The following is a 16,512-nucleotide window of genomic DNA, read 5'->3' as shown; positions in this document are numbered from 1 at the left end:
AGAAGATAGACTTCTTCTTGACCACTGCTGTAGCAACTTCAAATAATAAGAACACGGTTTTTATTAGAATGTTCCTAAGTTTCTCCAGTTTATCCTTCTGATAAGGATAGTGGTGCCTACGTCAGTCAGTTTTCCTCAGTTTTGCCTACCCTAGCCCTGTCTGTTACAGAAACGAACCCGGTACGACAAGGCATGTATCCACTTAACAGAAACGCTGGTTCTGAGTTCCGTATTCTCTCTACTTACATTTACAACGAAACTCTACTCTGATCTGTAGCACAGAGCGGCGCAAGCTCATAGCTTGCTAGTAGCCTTCACTTCTCTCCTAGTAATCCAGTGAGCGAGAGACAGAGTACGAAAGTGAAAAATTTTAAATAGTTAGACGTAGTGGGCCGAGAACGGGGTCATGCATTTTCGATTTCCTGACTTCTCCCGGTGCTGCCAGATTTTCTGAGAAGTAGTGGGTCTGGAACGGGGCCCACTCAGCATCGTGAGGACAATTTAGGACCTATTTCAAGGTAATAGTGGCTCCGGTCTAGAAAACCGAGATTAACTGCCGTTGGGATCCGTTGCGCCGACCACGCGACACCCTCTGTCCGACAAATTTGGCACTAACTTCGCCTACAAGCGGCGGTCGCTCGGTCAGTATAATTATGATGGAATTAAGTCAGGAAGGCTTCAAGGGAAGCTTGGGAAACTCTAGGCGTTTTGAAGCATAACATTAATTTATATTATATTTAAAACATTCAGTTCCGAGCGCACAAAAGCACACTGCGTCTTCATTAAAAAGATTAATTATTTAATGCTGTAGACCAGAGTTTCTCAACCGCCGGGCCGAGACCCGATACCGGGCCCTCGTCTTATAGAGAAAAGAATTTACTGGGTCGCGGTCTGGCCACTGCTGTAGAGGTAAACACTTTCCGTTTATTCCTAAAATAATATGAAACATAAAACAATATCCTGTTGGAAAAAGACAGAGATTTTAATGTTAACGGATATGGTGCATATGATAACCAATTTATTTAATGGGTCGAAATCTTGCGCAATTTTCATCTTATTTAAAGTTTCTGATCTTATTATTATTACTGTTATTATTATTTCTTTTAAATATTCATCATACTGAGAACATCTTCAAACAAAAGGTATACATATTTGAAATCTATATCTTGTATCATGAGGTGTATATATATATATATATGAGTCGAGATGAATAAAATCGCTTTTTAATTATGTTTGCTCTTATTGTAATAGGATTGACATGAACCGAAATGTAATTGACTCAAAAATGTTATTGAAAATTTAATCGACATTCGTTAAGTAGATTCGGCAATGAGGCGTGTGATGATTGACACACGGGCTGACAAGGGAACAAACGAGCCCTCAACATTATGCATATATATTATTAAGCTATTCAAAGATGCATGAAAACAAAATAATTTCTAAGAAGTAGTCACTGTATAGCCTATGATTAATTTTTCTATTACATGACAATTATTTTTCAAATTTATAATTAACATTAAAAGTAAAAAATGATCATGAATTTCTAGAAAAATAAAATTGTGAATTATTTGAACTTCAATTTTTTTAGTTTTTTTTAGTTTCTTGAGTTGAGGCGAGACTCAGTCCACTTTGTACATCAGCAAATAACTGGCTTATTTTACTAGCCCCGGATGATACATGATGAGTGTGGAGCAGTCGGTGGAATTAGAATTGGCAGGGGAAACCGAAGTACTAGGAGAAAGACTGCCCCAGTGTCACTTTGCCCACCACAATTTCCACATGACCTGGCCTTGGCTCGAACCCTGGACGCCGCGGTGGGAAACAGTCGTAAATTTCAATATATATATATATTCGCTCTGAAGAATTGAATAACTGATGAAATATCTCAGTTAAGCTTTCACTTAACATCAGCAAAACACTTCAACTTTTTCATGCCGTTTAATCCGTAAACACAGTGATTAATTTATTCACTACTAATTTTATCTTTGCCGGTCACGGTAGCCGAGCGGTCTAAGGCATATACTGTTTTCGCTCGCTTGGAAACCGGGATCGTGGGTTCGAATCCCACTCAGGACATGGATGTTAATTTGTGTGTGTGCGTTTTTCTGTGTTTGTGTACAGGTAGAGGTCTTACGACGAGCTGATCACCCACCCAAGGAGTCCTACCGAATATGTAAGATCTACAAAAACCGAAGTGAACGGAGTTCATGGAGGTAGGCCTAGGCCCACTGGGGCTGTAGTGCCAAGGAATAAAAAATATCTTTGAGCAATCTCTGCGGTTTGGTACAGAGCGTATTTACATGCCTGCTTTGATGCTCAGAATGAACATCTGTTATTCCCTTGTTATACGTAACGGAGATCAGTGCGTTTCAAGCCCATAGGGTTGTGAGATGTCGAGGCTCCCACATTTTTTTAGACAATCGGCTCACAGATGACGGTGAGGTTGTCAGCCTTACGGGCCGGGAGCATTTTACACTCCAGGAAGATTCCTGGTACTCATTTCTGTTAGAGGCAGAGTCGACGCCTGGGCCATAGTGCGGCTGGAAGGATTAGGTCAATTGCGTGGCCCTGTGAAGCATTAGCTGACTATTTAAATAATGAATTTCGGGCTTCAAAATTGTTCACGGCGCTTTTGAAATTGCATATATTAAAGCATAATCACGGGATTTGCGTTGGAGGAACGGGAAGTGCAATCAAACAGCCCTTATATTACTATTCATCCACTTCTCTCTTTTTTTTTTTGGCCCACAAGAGCCCATACACGTGTGACTCATTTGAAGGGTGAAATAACGACCGTGACAGAAAAAATTAGAGACATACATGACGCTAGCACGGGTTCGAATCTGGAGCTTACCTATTTTTAATCCGAGCCTGGCCACCGGGTTCGACAATAATCCCACTGGGATTATAACAATTAGTGTAAAAGGCCAACTGCAATTCAAAAGGTTATTATTTCTGTCCTGTTCTGATCCTTCGTCTTTTCTATTTTTCCTTCTATCCCTCTGATATCTTTAACTCCGTCCGTTCTTTCTCCTGTAAAGCAGTGAGTTAGGTTACATCTTTATCCTTCAGACGATACGGTCTCGACAAATCAGCTGCCACCTCTGTATGTATACGTGGAAACTAAGCGTTTCCATGGAAACGACATGAGAACAACATAATACACACGTAGCCAATAGCAAACTATACCCTAATATTCGTGGAGAGCAAGGGTAACACAGTCGATATGGTGGGCTGGGCGACCAAGGTGTCGGGGCTATAGTCCCGATTCAGTCAAGAATCTTCTCTTCTCCAAGTCGTCCAGACCCACTCTGGAGCCCACCCAGCCTCTTATCCAATGGTTTCTTCCCTTGGGGGTAAAGCGGTCGGGGCATTAAGCTGACCACTCATCTCAAGCTATTGCCAAGATCAAGAGAATGTGAGTCTATACATCCACTTTCCCATACATCTTCATGGCGTAGTGCTTAATTAGTTAAGCACAGGGACAACTTTACGTTTTACCCTGATATTCCTATATGTTTACTGTATTGGCCTGAGTATAGGGCGAGATTTGTCAACGTTGCTTCTTATAAAAGAAGGCTAGTCCTAATTTCGGGTTCTTCAAATAAATGTGGCTGATCCCAGTGGCAGCGCGGTCAAAGAGATGAAATGTCTTCGCCAGCTCAATTTCTGGGATCGTGGGTTCCAATCATACTTGAGGTGTGGTTGTCTGTGCACGTTTATTCTGTGTTTGTGTTGTCCTGTGTGGGTAGCAGTCTTGCGACGGGCTCATCCCCAGTCCAAGGAGTCCCACCGACTGTCTATAAGATTCAAAATTGCAGAACTAATTCTGGATAAGAATAGGCCAGAGAGCCTAGAAGAAGGTAAAAGAAGAAGAACAAAGAAGATGAGTTCTAATTGCTAAATGTAACGATATTTATGAAAAGACCTAAAATTATATTTAAGGTGTTAATTTTTTAATTCGTTGTTTCTTAAAAGTATTGTTCTTTTTCTTTTTCCTTACAAACCCTCAGAACTAAATTCAATACTTTTATAATTTTGTTATTGTAAAAGTAGGAGGGAGGCACGCAGTAGCATAGTTGGTTGAGGCACTATGCTACAAGCCGGAAGGTCGCGGGATCGAATCCCGAGGAGATGGATTTTTTCAATTGACCTAATCCTTCCAGCCACACTATGGTCCTGTGGTCGACTCAGCCTCTAACAGAAATGAGTAACAGGAATATTCTTGGAATATTCTTGGGGGTAAAGGGCGGCCGGCGCGTAAGGCTGACAACCTTACCGCCATCTATGAGCCGATTGTCTAGATAATGTGGAAACTTCAACATCTGACAACCCTATGGGCCTTCACGGCCTGTTACTGGGATACCTTTACTTACTTTACTTAAAAGTAAGGGGGGGGGGGGTCCCCTTATAGTCAGGCTTTTGCGGTGTATGCATACAAACGTCCAAGCAAGTTGCATCAGACAACTATGAACATTTCAAGAGCTGCATGTCTTGGAATAAATGACGACGAAGGTCCAGCTTTTCGTTTTTCGAACCCGTGGCCGCAGAACAAATTCGGTTCCGCCCCTGCCTCGCCACCAAAGACGGCAACCGCTTGAATTTCGATGCCCGATTTCACAATAAATTCGAAGGTCAAAGTAGGTATGAACCGGAACTTTGAATTTGATATGGTTTCACTTCTCTGTAAAGCAAGAATAGTGTCATAGTATCTGTGTCACAGAGCAGACATTCCAACTTTGACATCTCCAGCCAGGAAGGTCTAGCGGTCACGCTCCGGACTTGTGTACTAGAGGTTCTCTGTTCGATATTGCTGATATTGCATTAGAAACTGTAATCTGTGTATAGATTCTGAAGGGTTCTGACGTTGGTGGGTGCCTGGCCATGGACGAAGTCCAAAAACCCGTTAATTCCTAAACAGTGCCTGCATTTTTTTAGTTCTTTCTAATTTATCATCTTGAAATCATCTTAAAATTCAAAGTTAAGTGATTTTACTATTGACAGGGTTATGCGCTATGTCTGCCTGTTTTGTAAAACTCCAGAAGGATGGATTTTTATGACACCTTTTAATAGCGTGTTTCAATAAAACTGGTTATGTTACAAATTTTTGTTTGAATCATATACAATAATCGCCATTTTACTTGAAGACTTATATATAATAATAATAATAATAATAATAATAAAACGTTGTCTCTGTGCCTAACTAATTAAGCACTACACCATGAAGGCGCATGGGGGAGTGGATGTATAGATCCAAATTTTCTTGACCTCGGAACTAGTTGCAGGTGATTGGTCAGCTTCATGCACCGGCCGCTTTACCTTCTGGAAAGGGCCGGAATACCTAAGACGGTATAGCGACTGGCTACGGGCTGGGCGACTGTGGGGTCGGGTTTCGAGTCCCGTAGAGTCAAGAATTTTCTCTCCGCCATGTCGTTCAGACCCGCTCTGGGGTCCACCCAGACTCCTATAAAATAATAATAATAATAGTTCAGTTCAAATCAGTTCTTACTTCTTTGCGTGCAGAAGCAGAAGCTAGCGCAAAAACAACAAACAAACACTTCCAAACAAAAAACAAAAGAAGACCTTTTATATAGTAATAGTGATAATATTAACAATAATTCCACTGAATAATAATAATAAGAGTAATAATAATAATAATAATAATAATAATAATTCAATTTTAAGAGTTCACCAGCCCAGTGAGCAATGTTAATAAAATCACAGTCAAAAGGACAAAGAGAACAAACACGTACATACAAAAAACTAGGCAATATATACGAGTTATAACAATAATAATAATGATAATAATAATTCAATTCAATTCTTTATTATTTATGTGCGGAGTCAACAGCCGCAAGGTCAATTACAGACAGAGCACAGTGTAGATAAAAGTAATTACATTATAGACAAACACATTATATAATTAATATATATTTATATATATAATATAATATATAATAATAATTCTCCGGTCACGGTAGCCGAGCGGTCTAAGGCATATACTGTCTTAGCTCGCTTGGAAACCGGGATCGTGGGTTCGAATCCCACTCAGGGCATGGATGTTTAGTTTGTGTGTGTGCGTTTTTCTGTGTTTGTGTACAGGTAGAGGCCTTGCGACGAGCTGATCACCCGCCCAAGGAGTCCTACCGAATGTGTAAGATCTATAAAATCCGAAGTGAACGGAGAAGTTCATGGAGGTAGGCCTAGACTCACTGGGACTGTAGTGCCAAGGAAAAAAAAAATAATAAGTCAATTCGTGTTTATTTACGTGCAAACTTAAGAGAACAGTGGCAAATTAAAATAATAATTACAATAATAATAATGATAATAATAATGTTGTAACTGAGCTCATTCTATATATTTTTCCGAGACCCTACACCAATTAGCATCTGAGTACTGAAGTGTGCAATTCCTTATGTCTATAATTCTTTTAGCATTTTTACTTACCGTCTCTCTATCTCTGGCTCTTTCCTGTTGTTCCCACTTTGGAGCATAGAGCATCCGTGAAACGGTTTGTTTCACTTCAGTTTCTTAATCCTGTGACAGTCGGTAGGACTCCTTGGACGGGGGATTAGCCTGTCGTAAAGCCACTATCTACACAGGACAACACAAACAGAATAAACGCAGACAGATGTCCATTCCTTGAGTGGGATTCGAACCCATGAACTCAGTGTCCGAGAGAGCAAAAACAGTGCATGTCTTAGACCGTGCGGCCACCGTGATCGGCTTGCAGTTCATTTTTCTGAAGATCTGCAGGCATTTCTGCTCATATTTAGAGCGCAACTCAGCGAGAAGTCCGTACATATTTATCGGAGAGAAAAATGTTTCAAAGAAAGTTTACAGAGAATAATTAAATATACAGTTTGGCACGTCATACTGTGTGCGAGATAATTAAACCGTGTAGGGCGGACGCGCGAGAATTGTCACGCTAAGCCTCTCTGTCCGTCTATCGAACGTTTATGCTCCGTTGTCATGCGAACGAGATTTTCTTGTGTTTCTTGATTATACTTACTTCCTTCATCATGCCTATTCTACAATGGTGATATTGGAGAATTTGGCTCAATGTTCCTACGAGGGTTCGGCTATACCGATTCAGAGCTTTCATATTTTTTTTTTTCAGTCACTCCATTCAAATACGCCGAAAATATTTTTATCCATTCTGCAGCTACTTTCTTAAATGCATTTCCTGATACAGTAATTCTGCCACATATTATTCGGTGATATGTAAAGTTATGAATTGATGTATGACAGTAAAAATATGTTACATATTAACGCCGTCACCTTGACGGATATAAACTTTTGAAATTATAAAATTGTTGAGATTCACTTGACAGTGAAAATTCATGTTCTGGTCTTTTGGTTTATCATAACGTGTAGGGGTACCAACATTTCGGAGGAGTTTACTGACTCTATTTTCAATGCCAATCCGAAATACCAAAACATGAATGAGCACGATACAGTTTCGTTTCAGTTTTTTTTGTGTTTGCCACCCTGTGTTCTTGAGAAATGAACTAGAAACCTAGTTTGTTAAAGGCCCTGTTTATTCGGTTCAACACACGAAACCTTGTGAAGTCATGGAAACAGCGTGAGTTTAACAAAACATATACATAAACCGTTGAAGGAATCGTGTTAAGATAGTTATATTGCAAAACAGTCTTTTTATATTTCCATTTTTTTTATTAATTACTGTATCTAGTTACGCCATTACGAAGCATTGCGTCAAATTATAAAAGTTTTCGTAAAAGAGTTACCAGCATCAGCAACCTTCAAGTTTCAGTCACACACTGAAATATTATGCAAGATAACCCGACAGTGAGCGGAGTTGGTCAGGCGATGCGGTTCAGTGGTTCACAGAACACAAAGATTGCATACAAAGGTTCTTTCTTTCGGCCCCCCATTCCCTGCTTCGTTTTTATGTCCACACATTCCTGTTATAGAAGGCGAATACATAGCGATGATGAAAGGGAAAGTGAAATAAAGTAATTTGTCTTCCCTTTTAAACAAAATATTTTTCTATCATTACGTTTAATTTAGACTTACATGCTCTTTTTAAGTACATTTCCATTATTCACGAGGAATGTGAATATTGTGACATGACGTCTGAACAGTTCATTGCTAGGCAAGGGCTCGGTAAACACATCCCGCGGGAGCGAACGCGCGCAGCAATAGAAGAACCCGTTACTAAGCAACGGATTGGAAAAACACAACAATAAGGGTATTGTTGGAAACAATGTTTTCTGTTGGGGCCACCGCGAGGCTATAAAACGAGGATCTCAGGCAGCTAAGAGATAGGAGTTTGAAGCAACGAAGCAACCTCGTGTGGAAGCGGGTTCGAATGCTTCCACAGTAGCCCCGAGAGCCATAGAAGGTGAAGTAAATTGAACCCAGTACCTCGGGGTATAACTAGGGCACCTTGCCACTGGGGAATATAAGTACGGGGAATTGGCCTTCCGGATTGGGGGAGTCTTTAATCTGAGACAGTAAAATATGGTCATGAGTCCCGCGAGACCCAGACCCGTGAATGACTGCGCAGGCGAGGGCCAGCAGCAATTGTACCGGCAGACCCATCCTCTCGTCAGAGTGGATGTTACATACGGGCTATACCCGCAAGCATTCAGTCGAAAAAATTACTGGTCTTGGGTCTCAAGGGGCTTGTCACCAAGACGAACTGATTGGCGGTAAACCGCTAGTCGTAAAGTAAGTCTGACTCTGACTCTGACTCTGAGAGACAGAACTGAGGCGGTCTCTTGAGACGGCAGTCGAAAATGATTGAGAAGGTAAGACGTAGTGTGTCATGTAATGGTCTGTGAAGTGTAGTAAAGAGTTGTATAAGTGTGCAATAAATCTGACCATCAACCCATACCCCCCTCTACGAGTAACCCACACCCCCATACACGTGACAGTATGATATACTCCTGACTTTATGTCTGTTCATACCAAACCAACAACTTCCAGATCACTTCAAGGTTCGTATGAAAATTGTAATCAACCTCTGCAGATCATACCGCTTTCGAAATTTGTTAAACCTTGCCTTCAAGAACAACCGTCTGGAAGTTTCAGATAAGTAAAACAATAACCTATAATTTTGTGGGTTTATTTATTGCTTATTTAACGACGCTTTAATTAGCTTATAGTACGGCGAACACTAGGATGATTAATGAATATGAACTGTAAATGACGCGGAAACGACCATAGCCTAATTAAAGGCACTATTCTAACATTTGACTGGAGGGACTGAGGAAAATCGGGATAACTTGTTTCAGAGAAGAGATTTAAAACATGAATCTCCCGAATACGAAAAAGGTTTATTGATCAATCGGTCGCAAGTTTAAGCAGTAAATTGCGGCCAAAGACTTATTTCGTTTTCAAGCTGTCTCCTTACTTTGAAAAAAATAAAATAAAATAAGGCTTATGAGATCACCTTGCTCTCTGTATGTTCATTTGTCTGTGTCTGTGTCTGTCCGTCTATCTGTGTCCCCTTTTTTTGGATTACGAAATCACCTTGCTGTTACTCTTTTTAGCCCCCCCTAGGAAAACACTTTGCTGTCTGTGTGTCTACTTTTGAGTTTTTGTTTTCTATGCGACCCGTGTAGTATCAAAGCAAAGTAGGCGATTAGTTCTTCCCAGAACTTCTTGTTAATCCTGATTATCTTCTGCTCCTTCAGCTCTCTTTGGCCTACTGACATGTTCTGATTACGAGTTAGTTCTGGAACCCTTAGATACCAGGCAGTGCTACTCGATCAGGAAGGGATTGTCATATTGGACTTAAATGGTGCCCCGAGCAGGATTCGAAATCGCGATACTAGCATGAGAATGCTTTTCAGAACCATTCAGATCGGGGTGATATAAATTTTATAATAAATTTATGTGCTTCATCACAATGATTCATTAGCAGATGAAATTTTGTATGTTAATTAGATAAAATTAAAAATTCGTTCCTACGTTTAAGTAATTAAGCACTAAGCCATGGAGGCGTATGGGGGAGTTGACGTATGGATCCATATTTTCTTGACCTCTGCACTTGATGGAGGTGAGTGTTCAGCTTCACGCTCCGGCCGATTTACCTGCGTAGAAAGAGACTCCGGGACCCATTGGATAGGAGGCTGGGTGGGCCCCGGTCTGAATGACGTGGTAAAGTGAATATACTTCCCCCACTGGGACTCGAACTGTGACCCCTCGGTCGTCCTGCCCGTAGCCAGTCGCTATCCCGACTGTGCTGTATGTGAGTTAGATTACTGAAAATCTGAATTTAATAATTTTTGTGCCTGACGTTATGAACTCTTTAAAACTTAATGGTTTCTATGTGGGAAGTGTGGATATGTAATTCGGTAAGAGCTGAAATAATGTTTTATGACTGCGAAAAATGAATAGGTCTCTAGCGTGTACACTGACGATCATATATTGCTGGTTTCTGTGATCGCGAGCAAAGAAACAGGCCAATAAATTCTTCGCGAAGCTTCTGATATTTCCGTTGCAGTATCATGCCGCACATGTACCTACTGAATTGAATTTTGGGTTTCCAGAGCAATGACCGTCTTTTGGAATGTGACACCCCATAGCCCGGTAGGAGTTCATCGAAGTTACGAGGAACGTACTTTTCCATCTTCAGGAATGAAGAGTACATCGTGCAAATTAATCTCCAATAAAGAAGCAGTAAGCAGAGCGATGTAGGTTGTAACGTCGCGTATTTCTCTCCGATAGTTTTGTTTACACGAGCGTTCTCTTAGTTACGTACCTTCAACTAGAGCCGAGGCCAAGAGTGGTGGAGCTGTAACTCCATTCTCACATATGTCTTCATGGCATAGTGCTTAATTAATTAAGCGCAAGGACACCTTTACCTTCTATTTCACCTTGAGGATAAGGATAAGGATAAGGACCAGTGCAGGGCTCTTGTGAATACGGTAGTGAACCTAAGGGTTCCATAAAATGCTGGGATATTCTTGAGTAGCTGCACAATTGGTGGCTTCTCAAGAAGGGCTCAGCTCCATGAAATTAGTTTAGTTAGTTATAATTCCAAAAGAGCAAAAGAAAACAGATCAGATCAACAAGAAATTTGGCAGCGTTATAATGTACGAGTATTTATTGCTTGTTAGTTTCTAGATGCTTGCTTAGTTTCCTCTTCGACCCTAAGATCGAGTCAGTATATTCCTCCGAAACATCGGTGAAAATTGTATCGGATTATACGGAGTCACACCCAACTTAGTATATACACGCTGTTAGTAAGGAGTGCAGTGGAACTTCGGCAGTGCGAGCCGGCATTAATCCGAACTTCCAGACACCCGGACTGAAAGTAAACGGTAAAATTGTCCCTTTGCTTAACTAATTAAGCACTATGCCGTGAGAACGTATGGGGGAGTGGATGTATAGATCCACGTCTTTTTGACCTCGGCATTAGTTGGAGTTAAGTTGTCAGCTTCATGCCCCGATTGCTTTACCCCCGAGGAAAGAACCCCCGGTACACATTCGATAGGAGTCTGTGTGAGCCCCACAGCCAGTCTAGACGACGTGGGGAAGAGAAAATTCTTGACTCTACCGGGACTCGAACTCCGACCCCTCAGTCGTCCAGACAGCAGCCAGTCGCTATACCGACTGAGATATCCCTGCTCCTTACCCGGACTAAGACTGCCACAAAGAAATAAATCGTAACCTCCAAAAATACAAATTTAATATTTACTTTATGCCTTTGCGACAATAATGATTTCTTGTGGACCTGCCTTTCTGAGAGGCGAAAGGATGTAACGCGGTTACCGCCTGCCCCAGCCCGGCGTGTGGTCGAATGTCCGCGGATTTCGATCGTTGTTGATATGCAAAATATTTAACTCCATGGTTTTAGTCCGCAAGCCAATTATACAGACCAGACCAGAGCAGCGACTGCCGCTTGCCGGCGAAATTAGTGCCAACTTTTAGTGGACAGAAGGTGTCACGTGGTCAGCGTAACGAATCCCCACGGCCGTTATTTCGGTCCTCTCACAGTTCAATAAGTAGTTTTACTATAATATTCATATTATTGATTTGAAATCCAGTAATCACAACAACTCGACATTTCGGACGCACCAGTGCTTTAATTATCCCTGATTATTGTGGCTGCACTGTGCAGGACAATTGCATACTGAAAAATCCAACAAATTTAAACTTTGCTAGACATTTAGATGGTTCCCATGTTTAAGGATCCCGAAGGTTTGCTATGTTCATGAGAGCACACAGCATACTGAGCCACGAATCGAGTCCATCTGGTTCAACTGTCTTTCTTTAATTTTTTAGAGACTATGATATTATCTCCGGCGTCTACTGATGCGATGATAAATGAATGACGAATTGGAAGGAATTTGGAAAAAAGAAAGCGTGGTCTAATTGACGCACTACCACGGCACTTTCCTGGAGGGAGTAAGGGAAGGCTCAGTCTCTATTTCCTTAAGATCAATATTAATGTTATCATCCAATCTATGCCTGAATCAATATTTTGTGTTACTATTGGCTGGATGGGTCACGGTAGCCGAGCGGTCTAAGGCATGTACTGTCTTCGCTCGGTCGGTGGGTTCGAATCCCACTCAGGGCATGGATGTTTAGTTTGTGCGTGTGCGTTTTTCTGTGTTTGTGTACAGGTAGAGGCCTTGCGACGAGCTGATCACCCGCCCAAGGAGTCCTACCGAATGTGTAAGATCTAGAAAAACCGAAGTGAACGGAGAAGTTCATGGAGGTAGGCCTAGGCCCACTGGGGCTGTAGTGCCAAGGAAAAAAAAATGGCTGGATGACCTGCTAATATTTCAGTAAATGATTCTGAATTTCATGACTCCAGTTCTTGTCCATGTGTTTACTTCTCACAGATATGATTATTGAAAGACACATGTTTATGCGAGCATTAACCTACTGGATAAACCATTTTTAATAATGTAGCTCTAGTGTAGACATCTAAGATATAATTCGGCCCTTCAGTGTTTTGATGTTGGAGAGTACTAATTAAAGATCATCTGTGAGACAGAGCAAAAATTTGTAGGATTTGAGGTTCTCACAGCAGTGGTTATGAATTCTATCTTCTGGGATATAAATTCGTACAGTCCGTTGAAAAGTCAACCTGCTTTCGCTCATTATTTTCATGCTTGGTTAATGCTTCGGTTCTGATGATAGATGCGAATTGTTCCTCCGAAATGTCAGTTGAATTTTGATACACTACACAACGTTGTATGTCAGAAGATAGAACTTCTCAAGCATGAATTTCTGTACTTGAACCATTTATGCTTTGAAACATACGGCACATACTGGATCACACATGCTAGCACATTCCACCCTTTCACGCTTTCTTTCCGGTAAGGCCAGGCAAGCATTCTATGAGTGACACATGACAATCGACGGAATTACGTTGCATTTTGTAAAATAATATCAAATAATTTAACATGTTCGTGGTATGATTCAGCGTTTGGCTGTTGCAAGATATGCAGGCTAACGCGGGACGGGGAAATGGTCTTTAGTCTCGCTTACTATTGTCCTCCAGGTTGAAGGGTACGGCGCAGTAGGTGGGGCGACGTACAGGCGACCGAAATACCAACACAAATTTGCACAACATGAAACATTTTCCCTCACAAAGAATGTTAATGTTACATTACCAGTTCCGAACTTTACAATGAAATAAGGTTAACAAGTCAACCAAGCGTTAAATTTCACTCATGTAGAGGGAGTTTTAATTTATGATACAGATGCATATAAAAGCAAGATGGAGGGCTATTAAAGTATTCAGTGTTCAGCCTTCGGCATCGGCGTCTGTTTCTATCACAGTCCAGTGTGGTGTCTGCTAAAAAATTGTGGTTTATATAGAAAGTGTTAAAAAAGATGGCAAGAATTCGGAGTGTCATCACATTTTCTGGAGCACTGTGTCTTCTGATTCAAGTTGTGAGTTGCAACGCGTCAGATCTTGTAGTCGAAACGTCTGAAGACGTAGTGTCAGTAGCGGACCCTATCAACGATATGAAACAGAAGATTCACGGGAAGATGTTCATGGCACGGGCTGCTTCGTCAGATCTGGAGAGTTCTGCCACAGGCTACGTCTATAGGAGTGATGGTAAGAGTCCATCCAGCTACGTTCATCTGAGTGAGGGATCTGAACCTGCCAGCTACGTTCAGCTCAGTGAAGAAGAAAACGAAGCTTCTCCTAGTGCTTATTACTTGGGCGGTCTAGGAGGTGCCGGTGGAGGATATTACCATTACCCTGGACTTGTAGGGGGTGCAGGGCTGGGATACGGGTCCGGGCTAGGTCATATAGGGTCTTCGTATAGACATATTGGTGGTACCGGAGGAATCGGTCTAGGACACCTCGGCAGTTCTTACGGCTCCCTTGGCTCAGGAATTGGTGGAGGATATGGACTTGGACATTATTATGGAGGAGGTCTTGGAGGACTTGGGGCCAAATACATCGGAGGTGGAGTTAGCCAAGGCGGTGGTTATTCTCAAGGATCCGGTGGTGGTGAACAGGGAGGAAGTTACAAAGAGGAAGACTTCAAGAAGGGTGGAGGTGACGAGTACAAAGCTGGTCACGAATCAAGCGGTGGACAGAAAGGAGAAAAGGGGTATAAGGTATATGAGGCTTATGACAAGGGCGATGCTGCGAAGAAGGGCAGTGAGGAACAGAAAGGTTATTACAGCGACGCGGCAGGTCAGAAGAAAGGTCACCACGACCAAGCGGAACAATATGGAGAACATCATCAAGGGGCCAAAGGCTACAAGGGAACAAGTTATGGTCAGAAAGGCAGTCACAAGAAGGGACATAAAACTACTGGTTACCACAACGTCTATCACAAAGACGAATTCAAGAAGGAGCATTCCTTTTACGATGACGCTAACAAGAGTGGGCATGAAAACAAATATGGCGGGTACGAAGAACAACAATCAGCTTCTAAGGGAGGTCACGAGAAGGGAGGCCATATTGATGCCGCTTATAATGAAGGTGAACATGGAAAGAAGGGACAGTTCGAGAAGGGACAGCACTACGGCGAAGAAAAGGGACATAAAGGTGAAGAAGGTTATAAAGGATATCACGATAATCACGAAGATTATGGCAAAAAGGCTGGTCATAAGGAAGGATCTTCTTATGGCCATAGCAGTGGTTACGGTGGTGTCGGAGGGTATGGCGGAGGGTATGGCGGTGGGTACGGCTATTACTGAGCTACCTCAATGTTGGATCTCAAGAGTCTACACACAGATATATCCCAATATACATATGGAATCTAAATGTGTCTGTATTTGTCTCGCCGTGGTCATAAGCATCTGGTATTCACAGTACATAACCGCTTAACTTCTAGCACAGATTTGTCAGCACAGTATCTTGGCCTATGTGTTTCGGGCTACATGAAATCTTCATCAGTGTCATTATGTATGATTTCAATTGTAATGTATCAGTGCCATTTTGGTTATATCCACTAAGTACGATTATATATAAAATTTATCCGAATCAAAATGTATGACATCGACGTTGATATTGTGTAGATCAAAGCGCTCGTGTAAACATATTGTGTTGACAATTGTGAAACAAAAGATAATTGGTTATATATTGTACCTAATTATAGCTAGACCAATACGTTACAAGGAAATATAATAAGATTGCTGATGTCCTAACGAATAGAGCGTCACACAAGATAGTAGCCAATGTAAATCAGTTTAAAAAAAATTTAATTCCGCTCCTGATGAGGAAAACTGACTGCTCCCAACTGGTGAGAAATATAACGTAAAGTCACATTCCTTTCTTAATGAGATGGTAAATAGATTAATTGATTCTATGCATCTTTTATTATAATAAATAAATTATTAATTTATATATTAACTTATATGTGACCAAACTATTATTCTCACAGGGAACTATAATTCAAAATGTGTGTATTGTTTAATATTAAGATAAATTTTGTTACATATTTAAACTATTATCTAATAAAGATATTATTAAGAAATGATCCCAATTTATTTTAAGCCTCAGTCAAATTGTAGTGAGTACTTTAACAATATTTCTTTGTAAATTATTTTACACTTCTATCAGTAACTCTCGGGTGCACGCGGTAGCGTAGTTGATTGAGGCACTATGCTACAAGCCAGAAGGTCGCGGGATTGAATCCAGATGAGGTGGACTTTTCAATTGACCAAAATCATTCCAGCCGCACTATGGCCCTGGGGTCGACTCAGCCTCTAACAAATGAGTACCAGGACTCTTCCTGGGGTAAAGGGTGGCCGTCGTGTAAGGCTGACAACCACACCACCATCTGTGAGCCGATTGTCTAGAGAAATCTCGGAGCCTCAACATCTCACAACCTTATGGGCCTCCACGGCCTGTTACAGGTATAGCTTTATTTTTCTTTACTTTTCTCAGTAACTTTCACTGTATAGCATCGAATGACTCGATCATAGTGCATAATGAATATGTAGTAGTATGGACGGAAAATGTCGTGACTTAATTTGAGGTAGAATGTTGTCATTTACATGCATTTACCGAGGAAATCACAGAGAACCATCATAAAACACATTTGTGCTTGATAA

The 16,512-nt window shown here is 41.3% G+C and overlaps 1 protein-coding gene across 1 annotated transcript; it reads left to right on the top strand.

Annotated features, from left to right (window-relative positions):
- Positions 1–13,824: 13,824 nt before the first annotated feature.
- On the top strand, positions 13,825–15,153 carry LOC111874857 (glycine-rich cell wall structural protein 1.8). Its single transcript, XM_023870708.1, has one exon. It carries the CDS (start codon positions 13,825–13,827, stop codon positions 15,151–15,153), a length of 1,329 nt encoding a protein of 442 aa, XP_023726476.1.
- Positions 15,154–16,512: the final 1,359 nt, after the last annotated feature.

This window comes from Cryptotermes secundus, unplaced genomic scaffold (genome assembly GCF_002891405.2).
Source record: "Cryptotermes secundus unplaced genomic scaffold, Csec_1.0 scaffold160, whole genome shotgun sequence".
Lineage (NCBI taxonomy): Eukaryota > Metazoa > Arthropoda > Insecta > Blattodea > Kalotermitidae > Cryptotermes > Cryptotermes secundus.
The sequence above is the reverse complement of the archived record's forward strand: the minus strand, read 5'-3'. Positions and strand labels throughout refer to the sequence as shown.

Excerpts from the sequence above, each read along its gene's own strand:
- LOC111874857 (XM_023870708.1), top strand. The coding sequence starts at position 13,825 with ATGGCAAGAATTCGGAGTGTCATCACATTTTCTGGAGCACTGTGTCTT.